Consider the following 12,063-nt stretch of genomic DNA (forward strand, 5'->3'; position numbering starts at 1 on the left):
TTAAATAAACAACACGCAAACGATGCAGTAGGATGAAAGCAAAGAAAGCTGCTGCTTTTACTGCATTCTGGAAAATAGAATACCTTTTGTTGTCAAGAGTAGCTGAAGTAGGTCATGAACAAGATATGATGAATGCAAGTTTTATTTGCAGACAGAGCTGGTTTGAAAATAGATACATATTTATAAAGCTCCTTTCTTCTTTGCCTCGGATTGCGGGACGACATGAGACTTGCTAGGAGAAGACTTAGCAGGTCTTGGCAGTGACGGTGGCAGACTGGCAGAAGAGGACGTTGCCGTTTCCGTTCGTGGCAAGGACGGTGAGAGCAACGGGGACCTAATGAGATGAAGTTAAATGATAAGAAATGGCAAGGATAGTACTATAGCGTTAGAAGAGAACGATCCACGAGTCGAATACCATGCAGAAAAAAAGGGTGTAAAGATCACTTACGTTGGCGGGAGCAGTGGACTTGACGAGGACGCAAGCGGTGATGGAGGTCAAGGTGGTGGGGATGGGGCAAGGGTGTCCCTGAGCGGCCATGAGGGCGCACAGGTCCTGGTTATCGGTGTAGACGACACGTCCACCGTATCTGCCAGTGATGGCCAACTTGGCACCAGCGACGACGGGAGTCGAGAGGGTACCGGTACCGGTAGCGCAGACGTTCTGGTTGATGCACAGAGGGTAAGGCGCGATCGAGAAGGTGGTGATGGCGATATCCGTGGCACCGGTGGCGCAGTTAGTGAAGGGAACCTGGGCGTTGGCAACGGCGGCAACGAAGAGGGCAGCGACGGCAGCAATGAACTTCATGGTTGTAAAAGTAAGTGGTTTGTTTGTGAGAGAGGAGGAGAGGCTGGAGTGTGTTGTTGTAGATTGGGAGAACGAGAGGGGAGAGAAAGATGCGACCTTTTTATACGTGTCCTCCTCGTCCTCGGATCGTGTCCAGGACCGGCGCCTTGTCCCTTCTTCTCAGGTCATGCCATGTGTACTCGAAAGGATAGTGGTCTACACACACAGTGGTATACTGCCGAATGAACTGCAGCTGAAGGCTACAGTGAGAGGCACTAGTCTATTCTAGATGTTATATTGCTGCATTGTTATGGCACTACACACAGTTGTGTGCAAACGGGCAAGGAAGTGGAGTGAAATGGAGCACGATCGATATCTTCAGTCCAGTAAGTATATAGCATAGATTAAGGACGCGAGACATGTATGTTGATACACTAGCGAGTGGGGAGTGGGCGCGGGAGCGGCGGTGGGCTCAGATTGTGGAGCACAACACAGTTTGACCATCTTGTGGAGCATGAACCCATTTATTTTATTACAGTGCTCTGTCTGCATTGTCCTACTGGTCCGCATACGAAGGAGGATATGCTATTCTATCGACTTTACTCTCGCTCCATCGCCCGTTGTTTATTGTCCCTGGTCTGCATGTCCATTCCACCAATTCATCCCTACGCCTTCAGTCTCCTGAGAAAGAAAAACAACAACAAAGAGAACGCAACAAGAACGCGTCTTTGCTATAGGCGCGTGTATGGTCATTGCCGTCATTTGTTTACCAGCATAATAAAACAAGCACCGGCATGAGTACACTGGATCGATCATGCCTTCTACCCCACGTCTCCTATAAAGAAACCACTAACAACTTCTTTCTTGGTTCACTTTAGTGAAGGGGAAGTACGGGGGCGGAGGGTTACAGGACTCATCCGTAGGTTGTGAGCACGCACTTTGCCATGGTATTTCTCCCACACAACTTCCCCACCGCGAAGGGTGGGCGCAAAATACCTGCAGCGCCGAACATGTCGCATGCAGTTCTCACCATCCTAACGGTCGCTGGAACACGCTCGGCGCAAGAGTCTCAATCCTTTATGATACCCCTACTTCTCCGCCGCTATCCACTCTAACGATGAGTCTTTGCACATGCATCGTATAATTCCGCCGGCGGACTATATATACGCAATGCACCATCTAACGATTGTACTAAATCGCATATCTTCAGTGCAACCTTGGGCTACAGCGATTCTCTTTGTACCATCCTGTCTCAAATATCTCCAGAGGTGTAATGCAACACAACTGGTCCTAACACATCCTCGCCATCCATCGCCTCAACCTTTGCGCCGATTTTCTCTCGCGACCAAAAAGCCCTTTCTCACTTCTTCACATGCCAATCTTCAGCAATGGTTCGACATGGGGCAAAAGGAGAGGGAAGGAGGAGCGAACGGGGCTTTTTGTTGTTGCCCTTTGACAGCTGAGCTTGCTTTCTTGCTGTCCATGCGTAATTGGAATGACACCAATGTTGGCCATGGGCCTACACTGACTTGTCGAGTTGTGATTTGAAAACAACCAATGTGTGTTCTGTTCTATTGTTTGTAATTGAAGGTGCATGCCTCTGCTGCCTAGAACCCATTGTCCTAGGGGGCGCCCGTTCATAGTCTAGTTCGCAATCAGATCTAGCTCCACCACCACGACGAACTTGTGCAAGACAACATACAAACATCGTACGATGGTGGGGTGGGGGGAGCTGGTAGTGCATGGAAGAAAGCTGACGAAGCCAATATGATGTTTATCCTCAAGAGCACGGGGCGAAAAGCCTGGGCTCCACTTTCTATTCTTTTTTAATTTATTCCGTTGTTGTATCGCTGAACCCGCTGAACCCGCTGAACAGAATGTTTGTAACACACACGTCCACAAACGTATAAAGTATGGTTGTTTGCGCCCTTTGCGCATACGACTAAGTCTTTGTACCTCCCCCTACCCCCCCTTCAACGCCTACGGGGAGAGAACTTTATCATTGGCATGGGCGGAGGGAGAAGTTCACTTTATGAAACACATGCATATTCTACGAACGCATTCATCCATTCAGTTCATACAACACCACAGTACTCTTTATATATATTATATATATGAATGTGTATGTGTACGTGTTATGCTGCATGCTGACATCAGTTGACAAGCTCAACAGCTCGTCGTTCCCTTTGAAAAAGATAAAGAAAAGTGGTTTTCATATGCCTGCGCGTGTTTTATTGGGGTGATTTTTTTATTCCTTTGGCACCAGTACACATCAGATCCCTCTGCACGATGGTCGATGGCGCTGCGCGTTAGTTTTGATTACATCTAGACCGGATGTCTTTTCCGTTCTGCTTGATAGCATCAGATGATGTCTTTTCGCGTTGTCAAGATAAAAAAAAATTGCACCAACTCGTCCCATTCCTACCTTCTTCTTCTTCTTCTTCTTCTTCTTAATAATGTCTATATCTGCCTCTCGCCTTGGATGTTCGTGCAGTCAACCCCTACCCCTGCGTTCGATCACAAATTTGACCCGTTCTCTGCAGCCCATGCTGTAAGTACCTTGCGATAGTAGAGTAAGATCATCCTTTAAAAGCTCTCTTTGCACCGCATAAAAAAACGGCGCAAGGGAAAAACAAATAAAACAAATAAGATATATCGTAACGTCGTTCATACTCAGAAAGTCACTTTGTACATGGTGGATGAGGGCTTGTCTTGCCTTGCTTGGGTAGAAAGGCGCATAAAAAATTAAAGTTCGAGAGCCTCCCGCCGCAATGGCTCTGTGCAACGCGACGCGTTCTTTTCTCAAGAGCAGGACCTCCGACGAGCGAAGGTTTGCGAGAGGAATAGGGGGTGCCTCGCTTACTTGTAGTTCCCTAAATATTACATCCTACTCTTACACTTACACATTTAACCATGGCGTCGCTAGAGATACTACCGTAGTTAGGCCCAGACATATGTTGTTGCCACAGAGCGATAGGCTCGTTCCAGACTTGTGGAGTAAAAAAACCCCTTATCTTGGTTAATTGTGTCTCATACGGAGAGAGAGAGTCTCTTAAACTCCGCACACTGTAGGGTTCTTGTTCAAGCTAGGAACAACGAACAAAAGATGGTCAGTCCTGATCTTCCTTTATGCGTGTCGCACCTCAAAACGCTATATATCAAATCCTGTCTATATGAGGTGACAACAAGGTCATCATCCCGTCAAACGCATCGCCTTTGAATTTTACGATACGTGTGAGCGAGTGTTCATTACCAGCCAGGGCCGATTTTCAGGTAATTCGCTTGTTCTCAACCCAGGAAGACTCCCTCTTTCACCCTCAGATGACGGTCGTATCGTGGGGCCTATAAGTAGTGCCGATTGCCGCTACGGCAAAGGAAAGCAGCGATTGCAGTGAAGACACGACATGTAATATATGTAGTATATCCAATCCTTGTCTTCGTCTGGCCAAATACAGACAGGAATTCGATTTTAGAGCGGACTATCACCCTTCTTTTTTTGACATTTTGCATTTTGGCTGCTGTGTAGACATAGTGGACACATAATTGTACAAACACTTGCCTATATCGCCATTAAAGCCAGAGAAGAGGAGCATCGATGAATGGTATATGGCAGAAGGAGCAGTATGCTAATGTGCGCGATAGCAAGCGAGTAACAATGCCCCCCCCCCCCCCCTCCCCCAAATCAAGGGGTGTAGTTCCCATCCAGATCGGCCAACCTGAATACACATTCTATCCACCCTCAAATATCGAAGCACGCTCGTTGTTTTCGCGGAAAGACTATCAGTAGAGGGCTACGCATCATGGTCTGAGTATAGAGGCCCAAGCTTAAAACAAAGACACCCAGTTTCAATTGTAGATGCCTGCAAATACTGCCTGCTACTGCAGTCTGCTGTGCAAGGAAATCTAAAGCATATCTTTTTGATTTGGGCGCAGCACTTGTCACAAGCGCATTTTTTTTTTCTTTTAACTTATGCTCACTCTTAAGATAGTTCTTCACGCTTTGATGGCCTTGCCTTTAATCCCAGCCTAAATTCAGGAAAAGTGGACACCATAGTAGGTTGGACAATGAGCTCGAAACCGTCCTTGCAAAATAGATCCTGCTTGCATGAGAACCCCTAGCACGGACATAGCACGCGATGCACAGACACGGCCGTTGCATGTTTTAGTACTCTTCGCTCTGCTCCGAGTAACTTGCGAATGTAGAGAAAAAAAAAAAAAAAGAGGCTCTGCCCTGGCACACCTTTTCATTGTCATGAGGGACGTACACATAAAGACCGCCCATAGAACCATCATAGCAAACCATGTTGGGAGTCGTTGCCTCCCTCGTTCTCAGCAGCATTCATGGAACGCTGCATTAGAGAACCGTTGTTTTTCGCGACCGGTTTTAAAGCCTCAATTCGTTTGTACCGAATGCATGTTGTGTCGGTATAGCTTTGTAAATCTCGATCGTAAGCAGATATATGCATATTTACGTCCTTCTTCTTCCGCTTCTGTTGGATACTGTCCTATGCCTCGCTGGCCCGGGAGCTTGTGATAGAGACAAAGGGGAAGCGTGCTCGGGGTCCTGACCTTGATAGGAATTCCGAAACTGAGGGGCTGAGAGCTTCGTAGCAATGCTCATAAAAAAGGTTTATCCTTTGCATCAGCAAAGCTCTCCTTCGACTACAGGTCTAAAAACGGACAGTTCTTCGACCTTGACCCTCCTTTTGGCAAGGTAGTCAATAGTATCCTCCAATCCTAACGTCGCTTTCTTGGCGTCGCTCTGAAGACAATCTTCTTGCATTGTCATATAGTTACGTTGGTTCGTGTGTAAAGAGGGCGGAGAGCTCAAAGGTAACACCAGCGTCAACACGATGCATCTTGGACCATTCAGGGCAGCAAACCGAATGGTCTGAGGGACGAGCTACGGCAGGTGGGAAAGTACAATACAAGGGAATAAACAATGCTGGCCGAGAGGTTGGATAGAAGATAGAATGAACTACAGGGGTCTCTGGTTGTTGAACATGTGCAGCGTTCAGTGGCTTAGAAGGCACACATCTCCACTCTTGCTAGTCTAGGCGGTACGTTTCAGGTACAGTGTGGTTGGGGAAGGTAGGTGTGTTCATTTAGGCAAAAGGGGGAACCGAGAACAAAATACTGCCTTTTGAACCACAGGGGGCCATAGCCGACTGCGCTACTATGCACATACATTCCTGGCCCAGCGCGACTACACTACAGCGCCTGATCCTTTGCTTCCAGTGTAAGCACGTAGCAGGTTTTGCCCGGGAGGATTGTCTCTGTGAAGAAGTCAAGCTTCCTTCCCTGCCCATGACCGTTAATGAAGACACGGCATTTACCAGCGTTTGGCCAACAGCATCCATGTGAAGCCGACTTCGCACAGAGCAAGGGCGGGCTTTCCACACACAATTTCAGTCGACATCTGCAGGATAGTGTAGCGGTTCTGAAGAAAGCCATATCGTATGTCTTCTTAGTTCTCTAAGCCAATTTCTCAACGAACAGCTTTAAAAATAAATATATGCGCTTTTATTTCTACAATCCTCTTGTGCTGAGGATGACAATGAAGAATAGCGATGATGGTATGGATGAAATCCATGGTGATATATGAATACATAGCGCGGATAAAGGCAAGCGAAAAAGCAAACAAAAGAGCGTATTATGAAGCAAAGTAACGGATAAAAGAACAAAATATAAATTATAAATATATATAAAAAAAAGAGCCTGGCAGAACCAGCAATTCAACACAATGCTGCTTTATGAAAAGTAAGGAAGGACCTGGGGAAGAGCAGCCGCTGCCACAAGACCAACAGCAACCGTGATCAGTCCTCTGTACCTCTTTCGGTCTCTTGTTGCTTGGTCCTCGAGCTCCTCAATCCGACGCTTCATGACCGTAGCCTTTTCAACTGGTGCCTCCTCATCCTTTTCCTCATCCTTTTCCTCGTTCTTCTCTTCGACCTCCTCCTCGGCCTTTTCACCATCTTTCTCCTCCTCGCTTTCCTTCGTGCCCTGGCTCACAATCTCTGTCTCGATGGCTTCGATCTCTTCCTTCACGAAAACTGTCTCAGTCGTTGCAACAATAATCGTCTCGGAGGTAGTCGTCTGTACCTCGTCCTTCTCTTGAGGCTCTGAAGTGGAGATAGTGCCGACTACGGTAGCAGTTTCAGTGGCCGGGGTGGGTGCAGAGGCAACCTTTGTCGTGCTCCTGCGGGCGGGAGCGTCCAGCAGGGGTTGCATGAACAAGTCGATTCCGTATTCCTTTGCTAGTTCCTGGGCTGCACAACAATAAAACCAAAGGAGAGTAGCAGGCGGGAAAAGCAAACAAACAAATATTCATTCAGTCAGTTCACCACGCTTTGTGCAGATGCATGCAGACGGGCAGTTGAACGGTGAAGCGGGCGATTCGTTTACCTTGCGAGATCGTGACCCTAAGAAGATGGAGTCCAAAGAACACAAAAGGAAGAAAAATAAGCAATTGTAACCTCCTTTGAACAGAATTTCGATGTGGAGAGTGTGCCCCACGTTTTTTTTTTTTTTTTTTTTTTCTTCAGGGACAAACAACACACAACTATGTGTGCCAACACCTTACCAAACACCAGCAAGTGCTCCACTGCTGGCCTTCTCGACAATAGCACCGTCAGCCTCGTACTTGCTTGCAAGATAGCTGTTCTCCGTAGCCTCCATGGCCTCAGAGACAGAGGGGTAGGTGGCATTGAACATGGCTGTAGCGTTCACCATATCCAAATCCATCCTGCGCATCACTACTACCTCGCTATCGGTCGTTGGAGCCGTGATCTTCAGCACAGGAACATTGCCCTTTCCTGAAGCGACCTTGACGCGTCCCGACTTGGGCTTGTGTGTCACACTGCCAGAGATAGCTGCATTGGCAAGCAACGCGTTGCTAAAAATCGGGAGCTCGCGCTGGGCAGGGACTGCAGCAGTGGCCTCGATAACAGCAGCAGCCTCCACTACAGCTGTGAGAGACTCTTCATTGACTTGCAACGAAGCAACGCTTTCTTCGACAGTGGTGACAACCGTAGTGGTGGTTGTGCTAGTGACAGTCTCCACACTCTTGGTGTCGACGATCGAAGCGGCTGCGGCCTTTTTAGATTTCAGTGATCCTGCCATGCTGTTGAGAAAATGGATGAGTGTTTGTTGTTGCTGATGAAGAATGAAGATTAAAGAGACCGGCGGGGTGAGAAGAAAAAAAAAGTGGGGCAGAGCAAAATAAATAAAAGCAAAACACTCACTGAAAACACGTCCGGTCTGCAATATTTTTTTCTTTCGTTATTTGTGAACGCAAGACTCATGTCGACTATCCATTGAAGATACTTTGATGAGCGCTTTGGTGCCTTTAGTTACCGCAAAAAAAGAATAGACTATCCATGTTAAGAAAGTTGCAAAATAATGATAGTGATGTGGAGGTATGCAGGGAGAGATGCAGAGTTAAAAGTAGTTCCTGGTTCCTGAAATGGTACCTGAGCCGATATTTTCTTTCTTGGACAATTATCAAATGTTTTTATTCCAATCATCATTGGACAGCTGCTGATGCTCAGTCAGAGTCTTCGGCATCTGATCCGCTAATACCGCTTGTGGAAGACGAATCGCTCTGTGAACCACTGCTCCCTGTGCCTTCGCCGTCGCTACTCTCATTACTACTGCTACCAGAACTCTCACCACCAGCCATTCCAAAACTTTTCCCGCCAAACTTGCGCACTGGCGGCGGTTTGGCGGGCGTCGACGGCTTTCTCGGCTGCTTCTTGGACTTTACTGCTTGTGCTTGCTGTTGCTGTTCTTGATGCCGTGCCTGCGCCTGTGCCGCCGCATTGGCTTGATCCTTCAGGGCACTGCTGACCAAATGTGCAAGAGCAGAAGTATCGTTCAAAAATGTAGTTCCATTTCCTGCCGTTAGCGCTCCATTCCCTGTGCTGGATGGAGGAGCTGCGTTCGCATTGCTCCACTCAAATTCATTGTCCCCGTCAATGTCCTCATCGCTGTTGTCGTCAAATTCCTCGACCTCTGCCCGACGAAGCAGCTCCTCGCGATAGGCACCACCCTTGCCCTTGCCAAGTCCCAGGCCCATTGGTCGGCCACCGCCTTTGCCTTTGCCTAGGCCAAAGCCCCCTTTACCTAATCCAAACCCTCCTTTTCCTCGCCCACCCCCTGCACGGCTCCCTTGTACGGTTGGTGTTGACTCGTCTCCATTGTCCTCTCCTTTCTTTTTCCGGGGCTTCTTGACGGTTGTTGATTTGGGTTTTGAGACGCTAAACGAGCCAAGAGACGCTTCGCCCGATTGGCCGCTTTGAGATGACGTTGCGGAGCCTCCAGTCAGCGCAGCTCCAGGATTACTACCAAGAATGTTTCCTGTGTGAGCGACAGACATGGATGCCATGGCGGATGCTGGATCTAGACCTTTGGCGATAGATTTTCTCCGCGACTTGATGGGTCCCCGTCCGGTTACTCCTGGCTTCAGAGTATCAGCAAAGGTGATTGTGGGGGAGAGTGAGCCACCAGGAGTTGTGCCGCCAATTGACATGTGCGCCGAAGTACTCCCTGATTTTATCGAATCCTGATATGAGGCAGAGTTGATTTTGAAGGCAGGGGTCGATCCGTTATTTCTGAGGTCATCAGCAGTCTGACCGCCAGACGCAGCGTTTGCCTTTCTCTGGGCCAACTGTTGCTGTACAGCTCTTGCTAGTGAGGACGAGCCAGCTCCTCCATGACGTTTCAGCTTTATAACCGTAGCGGATCCTCCTGTACCAACTGGACTTGCAACCCCAGGTCTACCTAGTTCAGTCAGGACTCCTCCTTTACCGTCGTTCACAGCTGCAGTAGATCCAGCTCTCATGTTGGCATCTACAATCCCTTGACGCTGAGCGCTCCCCAACTGACTTCCAGATATAGATCGAGACGTCCCTGCTGCCTGTTGCGCCAAAATTGCTGGGTTCGCAATGGGATCGCCATTTTCAATTAAGGTGGTATGAAGGTGATCTCCAGATATGACGATCTGATTCCTGGCATTCCGGCTCACAGTAGTAACGGAGGGAGGGGGTGGGAACTATCCGTGCCCAAAAAACATAGATATTAGTTAGTCTTTGAGCACTGCCATAATCTCCACGCATTTTCCCTGCCGCCACTGACGCTAGACTTACCGCTCGATTTGGCTGATTAAAGTGCAATGCCGACCACATGGGGTAATCCCTTTCCAGTTGGATAATGACGTCCTCGACAATCCGGATGCGTTCCGCAATGGTACAGGCGGGCACGGCAGCTACAAAAGAAAATGATTTGGAGGTTAAGGAACAGCACCTGAAGATAAGCCTTTGTTTGTTTCATATTATCGGTGTACATACCAATTCGAAGATTGAGGTGGACTTGAATGTTGCGCAAGCGCTCATCTAATCCATTGCTTGCCATGTTGGTATCACTGACATGGGTGTGTGTTTTTGGATTCGTCTTTGTGAGAGCCTCGTTCTTGATCGTCTCCAGCCTCATTTGAATGGTTCGATTGAGTTTCCTAGCATCCACTCTTGCACATCCGTCATCATCAGTAGGTTCTTCTGATCCCGCTCCTGTGTCGCTGACAGGAACACGGCCCTTGATGAACTCTTGCCTATTACTCTCGTTGATTTGCTCTCTTTTTGCTGCCATAAACTGTAGCATCTTGCCCTCAATTTCCTCTCTCGTGGCATTCTCCTGGATCGTGCCATGCACATCGTCCACTCGTCTCCGTTTGATAATCTCCAGAGATTCATCATCCACATCCATGGCACCAGTGTTGTTTCGTTTACTCGATCCTGACGAAGATGCAGCAGTCGATTCTGTGCTCTCTCCTTGCTCTGCAACCGATTCCTACGTGAAGGAATATGGGCGTTAGTTCACGATCAAAGAAGACCTTCAACTTCATAGTTCATGGCACTTAGCATACCTGCAGCAGCTTTGAAAACTTTTGAATGATACCCGGCGCGTTTTTCCGTTGCGTTGTGGAGAGCACTAGTTCTTCTGCTGCCATCATTCGACTTGACTCGACAAGTCCTAGCTGTCAACAGGCATTTCGGTCCGTAAAACCAATGGTAAATGCTTTGTTCATGAAGTCTAAGTACGATGTGTCCGTCCGATAAATTGATAACTTACTTCCGACGCCATACTTATTAGCAAATCCTGCCATGGGATCGTTAATGCAGGCCCTGAATGGCCATGATTGGTACCTGAAGCAGTACAGAGCATATCCGTTTAGCATACTTGCACACTACACCATTCCATGCCTATGAACGCTTTTTTTTTTTTTTTTTTTTTTTTTTTTGGCATATTTCGTACCTCCTGGGCTTGGTGTGCTATCCACTTGTAATGAGGTGTCGTTGAGAGGGTCGGTCAATGGTGGGTTGGTGTCGCGTATTGTCGCGTCTGACTCTTGGGCTTTAGATTGCAGGTTTTCGCTCAAAGATGCAATGACTCCAGTTGGACTTGGATCTGTGAGGGTGGGAGTGGAGGAATCAGATATGACTACCTCTTGTGTCGGGTTGGTCAAGGTCTCGTTGTTGTCCATGGAAGTAGTGAGTAGGATGTGCTAACAGGAGATTGATTAAGGCGTGGTCGCTGGCAAGAAGGTGTGGAACGCAGTCCAAAAACTTCAAGGTTGAAGCTTGGGGATTATCCTGCAGCTTGTGGCTTTTCAATTGTTTGGGCACAAGGGCCATCCCACTCAGGTACCACTGGAATACCATACTCAGACCCGTTCGCCGACAAACACACAGCACTATCACCATGGTCAAACTCGAAGAAGTCTCACTTAATCACGTTGAGGATGAGTACACCGAGTCGGACTCCTCTTCCGTCTACTCCTCGGACGATGAAGGCGACGTCGACAACATCGAATCTATTCTGGATCGTGTCTGGGCGCTTCAGGACGTTATCCCACCAAAGACCCGCAAGTCTATTGCGGACAAGTGCTCGTCCGTCTTCGACTGGGGCAAGTACAGCGCAAAGTTCCTCGGCAATTCTGCCTGGGTCCTGACCACGAGCGCACTTCTCCTTGTCCTCCCACTTATGATCGAGTTGGAGCACGAGCAGGGACTTATCGAGTTTGAGAAAATGCAGCAGCAGTCGAATCAGGTAACGAATATTGACCAGCGTTGCTTGAATCGGTTTACGAAGGTGGTTATTAACACTGCTGCCTCTATGCCTTTATGTCTTTATAGATGCTCTCCCAGCCCTCTGGACAGCAGAAGAAGCAAGCCGGAGGCATCGTCCCACCAGGGTTCTAAGGGAATCAATTGTCGACGACG

The 12,063-nt window shown here is 48.2% G+C and overlaps 4 protein-coding genes across 4 annotated transcripts; 1 reads left to right on the forward strand and 3 right to left on the reverse strand.

The window, feature by feature from the left end:
- Positions 1 to 87: 87 nt before the first annotated feature.
- On the reverse strand, positions 88 to 882 carry BC939DRAFT_469902 (uncharacterized protein). The gene is made up of 2 exons (XM_051558055.1): positions 449 to 882; positions 88 to 334 (listed from the first exon to the last, which is right to left on the reverse strand). Exons 1-2 carry the CDS (start codon positions 803 to 805, stop codon positions 245 to 247), a joined length of 447 nt encoding a protein of 148 aa, XP_051406300.1. The 5' UTR covers positions 806 to 882; the 3' UTR covers positions 88 to 244.
- A 5,580-nt stretch (positions 883 to 6,462) lies between these two features.
- BC939DRAFT_55788 (uncharacterized protein) lies at positions 6,463 to 7,871 on the reverse strand. Its single transcript, XM_051561748.1, has 4 exons — positions 7,775 to 7,871; positions 7,368 to 7,679; positions 7,190 to 7,206; positions 6,463 to 7,053 (listed from the first exon to the last, which is right to left on the reverse strand). Exons 2-4 carry the CDS (start codon positions 7,535 to 7,537, stop codon positions 6,536 to 6,538), a joined length of 705 nt encoding a protein of 234 aa, XP_051406301.1. The 5' UTR covers positions 7,538 to 7,679; positions 7,775 to 7,871; the 3' UTR covers positions 6,463 to 6,535.
- A 170-nt stretch (positions 7,872 to 8,041) lies between these two features.
- On the reverse strand, positions 8,042 to 11,427 carry BC939DRAFT_55842 (uncharacterized protein). Its single transcript, XM_051561749.1, has 6 exons — positions 11,096 to 11,427; positions 10,913 to 10,986; positions 10,707 to 10,817; positions 10,132 to 10,630; positions 9,931 to 10,049; positions 8,042 to 9,836 (listed from the first exon to the last, which is right to left on the reverse strand). Exons 1-6 carry the CDS (start codon positions 11,322 to 11,324, stop codon positions 8,331 to 8,333), a joined length of 2,538 nt encoding a protein of 845 aa, XP_051406302.1. The 5' UTR covers positions 11,325 to 11,427; the 3' UTR covers positions 8,042 to 8,330.
- A 115-nt stretch (positions 11,428 to 11,542) lies between these two features.
- BC939DRAFT_508515 (mitochondrial import receptor subunit Tom22-domain-containing protein) lies at positions 11,543 to 12,042 on the forward strand (the record flags this gene model as incomplete). Its single annotated transcript, XM_051561011.1, has 2 exons — positions 11,543 to 11,890; positions 11,977 to 12,042. 2 exons carry the CDS (start codon positions 11,543 to 11,545, stop codon positions 12,040 to 12,042), a joined length of 414 nt encoding a protein of 137 aa, XP_051406303.1.
- Positions 12,043 to 12,063: the final 21 nt, after the last annotated feature.

The sequence above is a fragment of the Gamsiella multidivaricata genome (genome assembly GCF_025024155.1).
Source record: "Gamsiella multidivaricata strain RSA 2152 chromosome Unknown BC939scaffold_135, whole genome shotgun sequence".
Lineage (NCBI taxonomy): Eukaryota > Fungi > Mortierellomycota > Mortierellomycetes > Mortierellales > Mortierellaceae > Gamsiella > Gamsiella multidivaricata.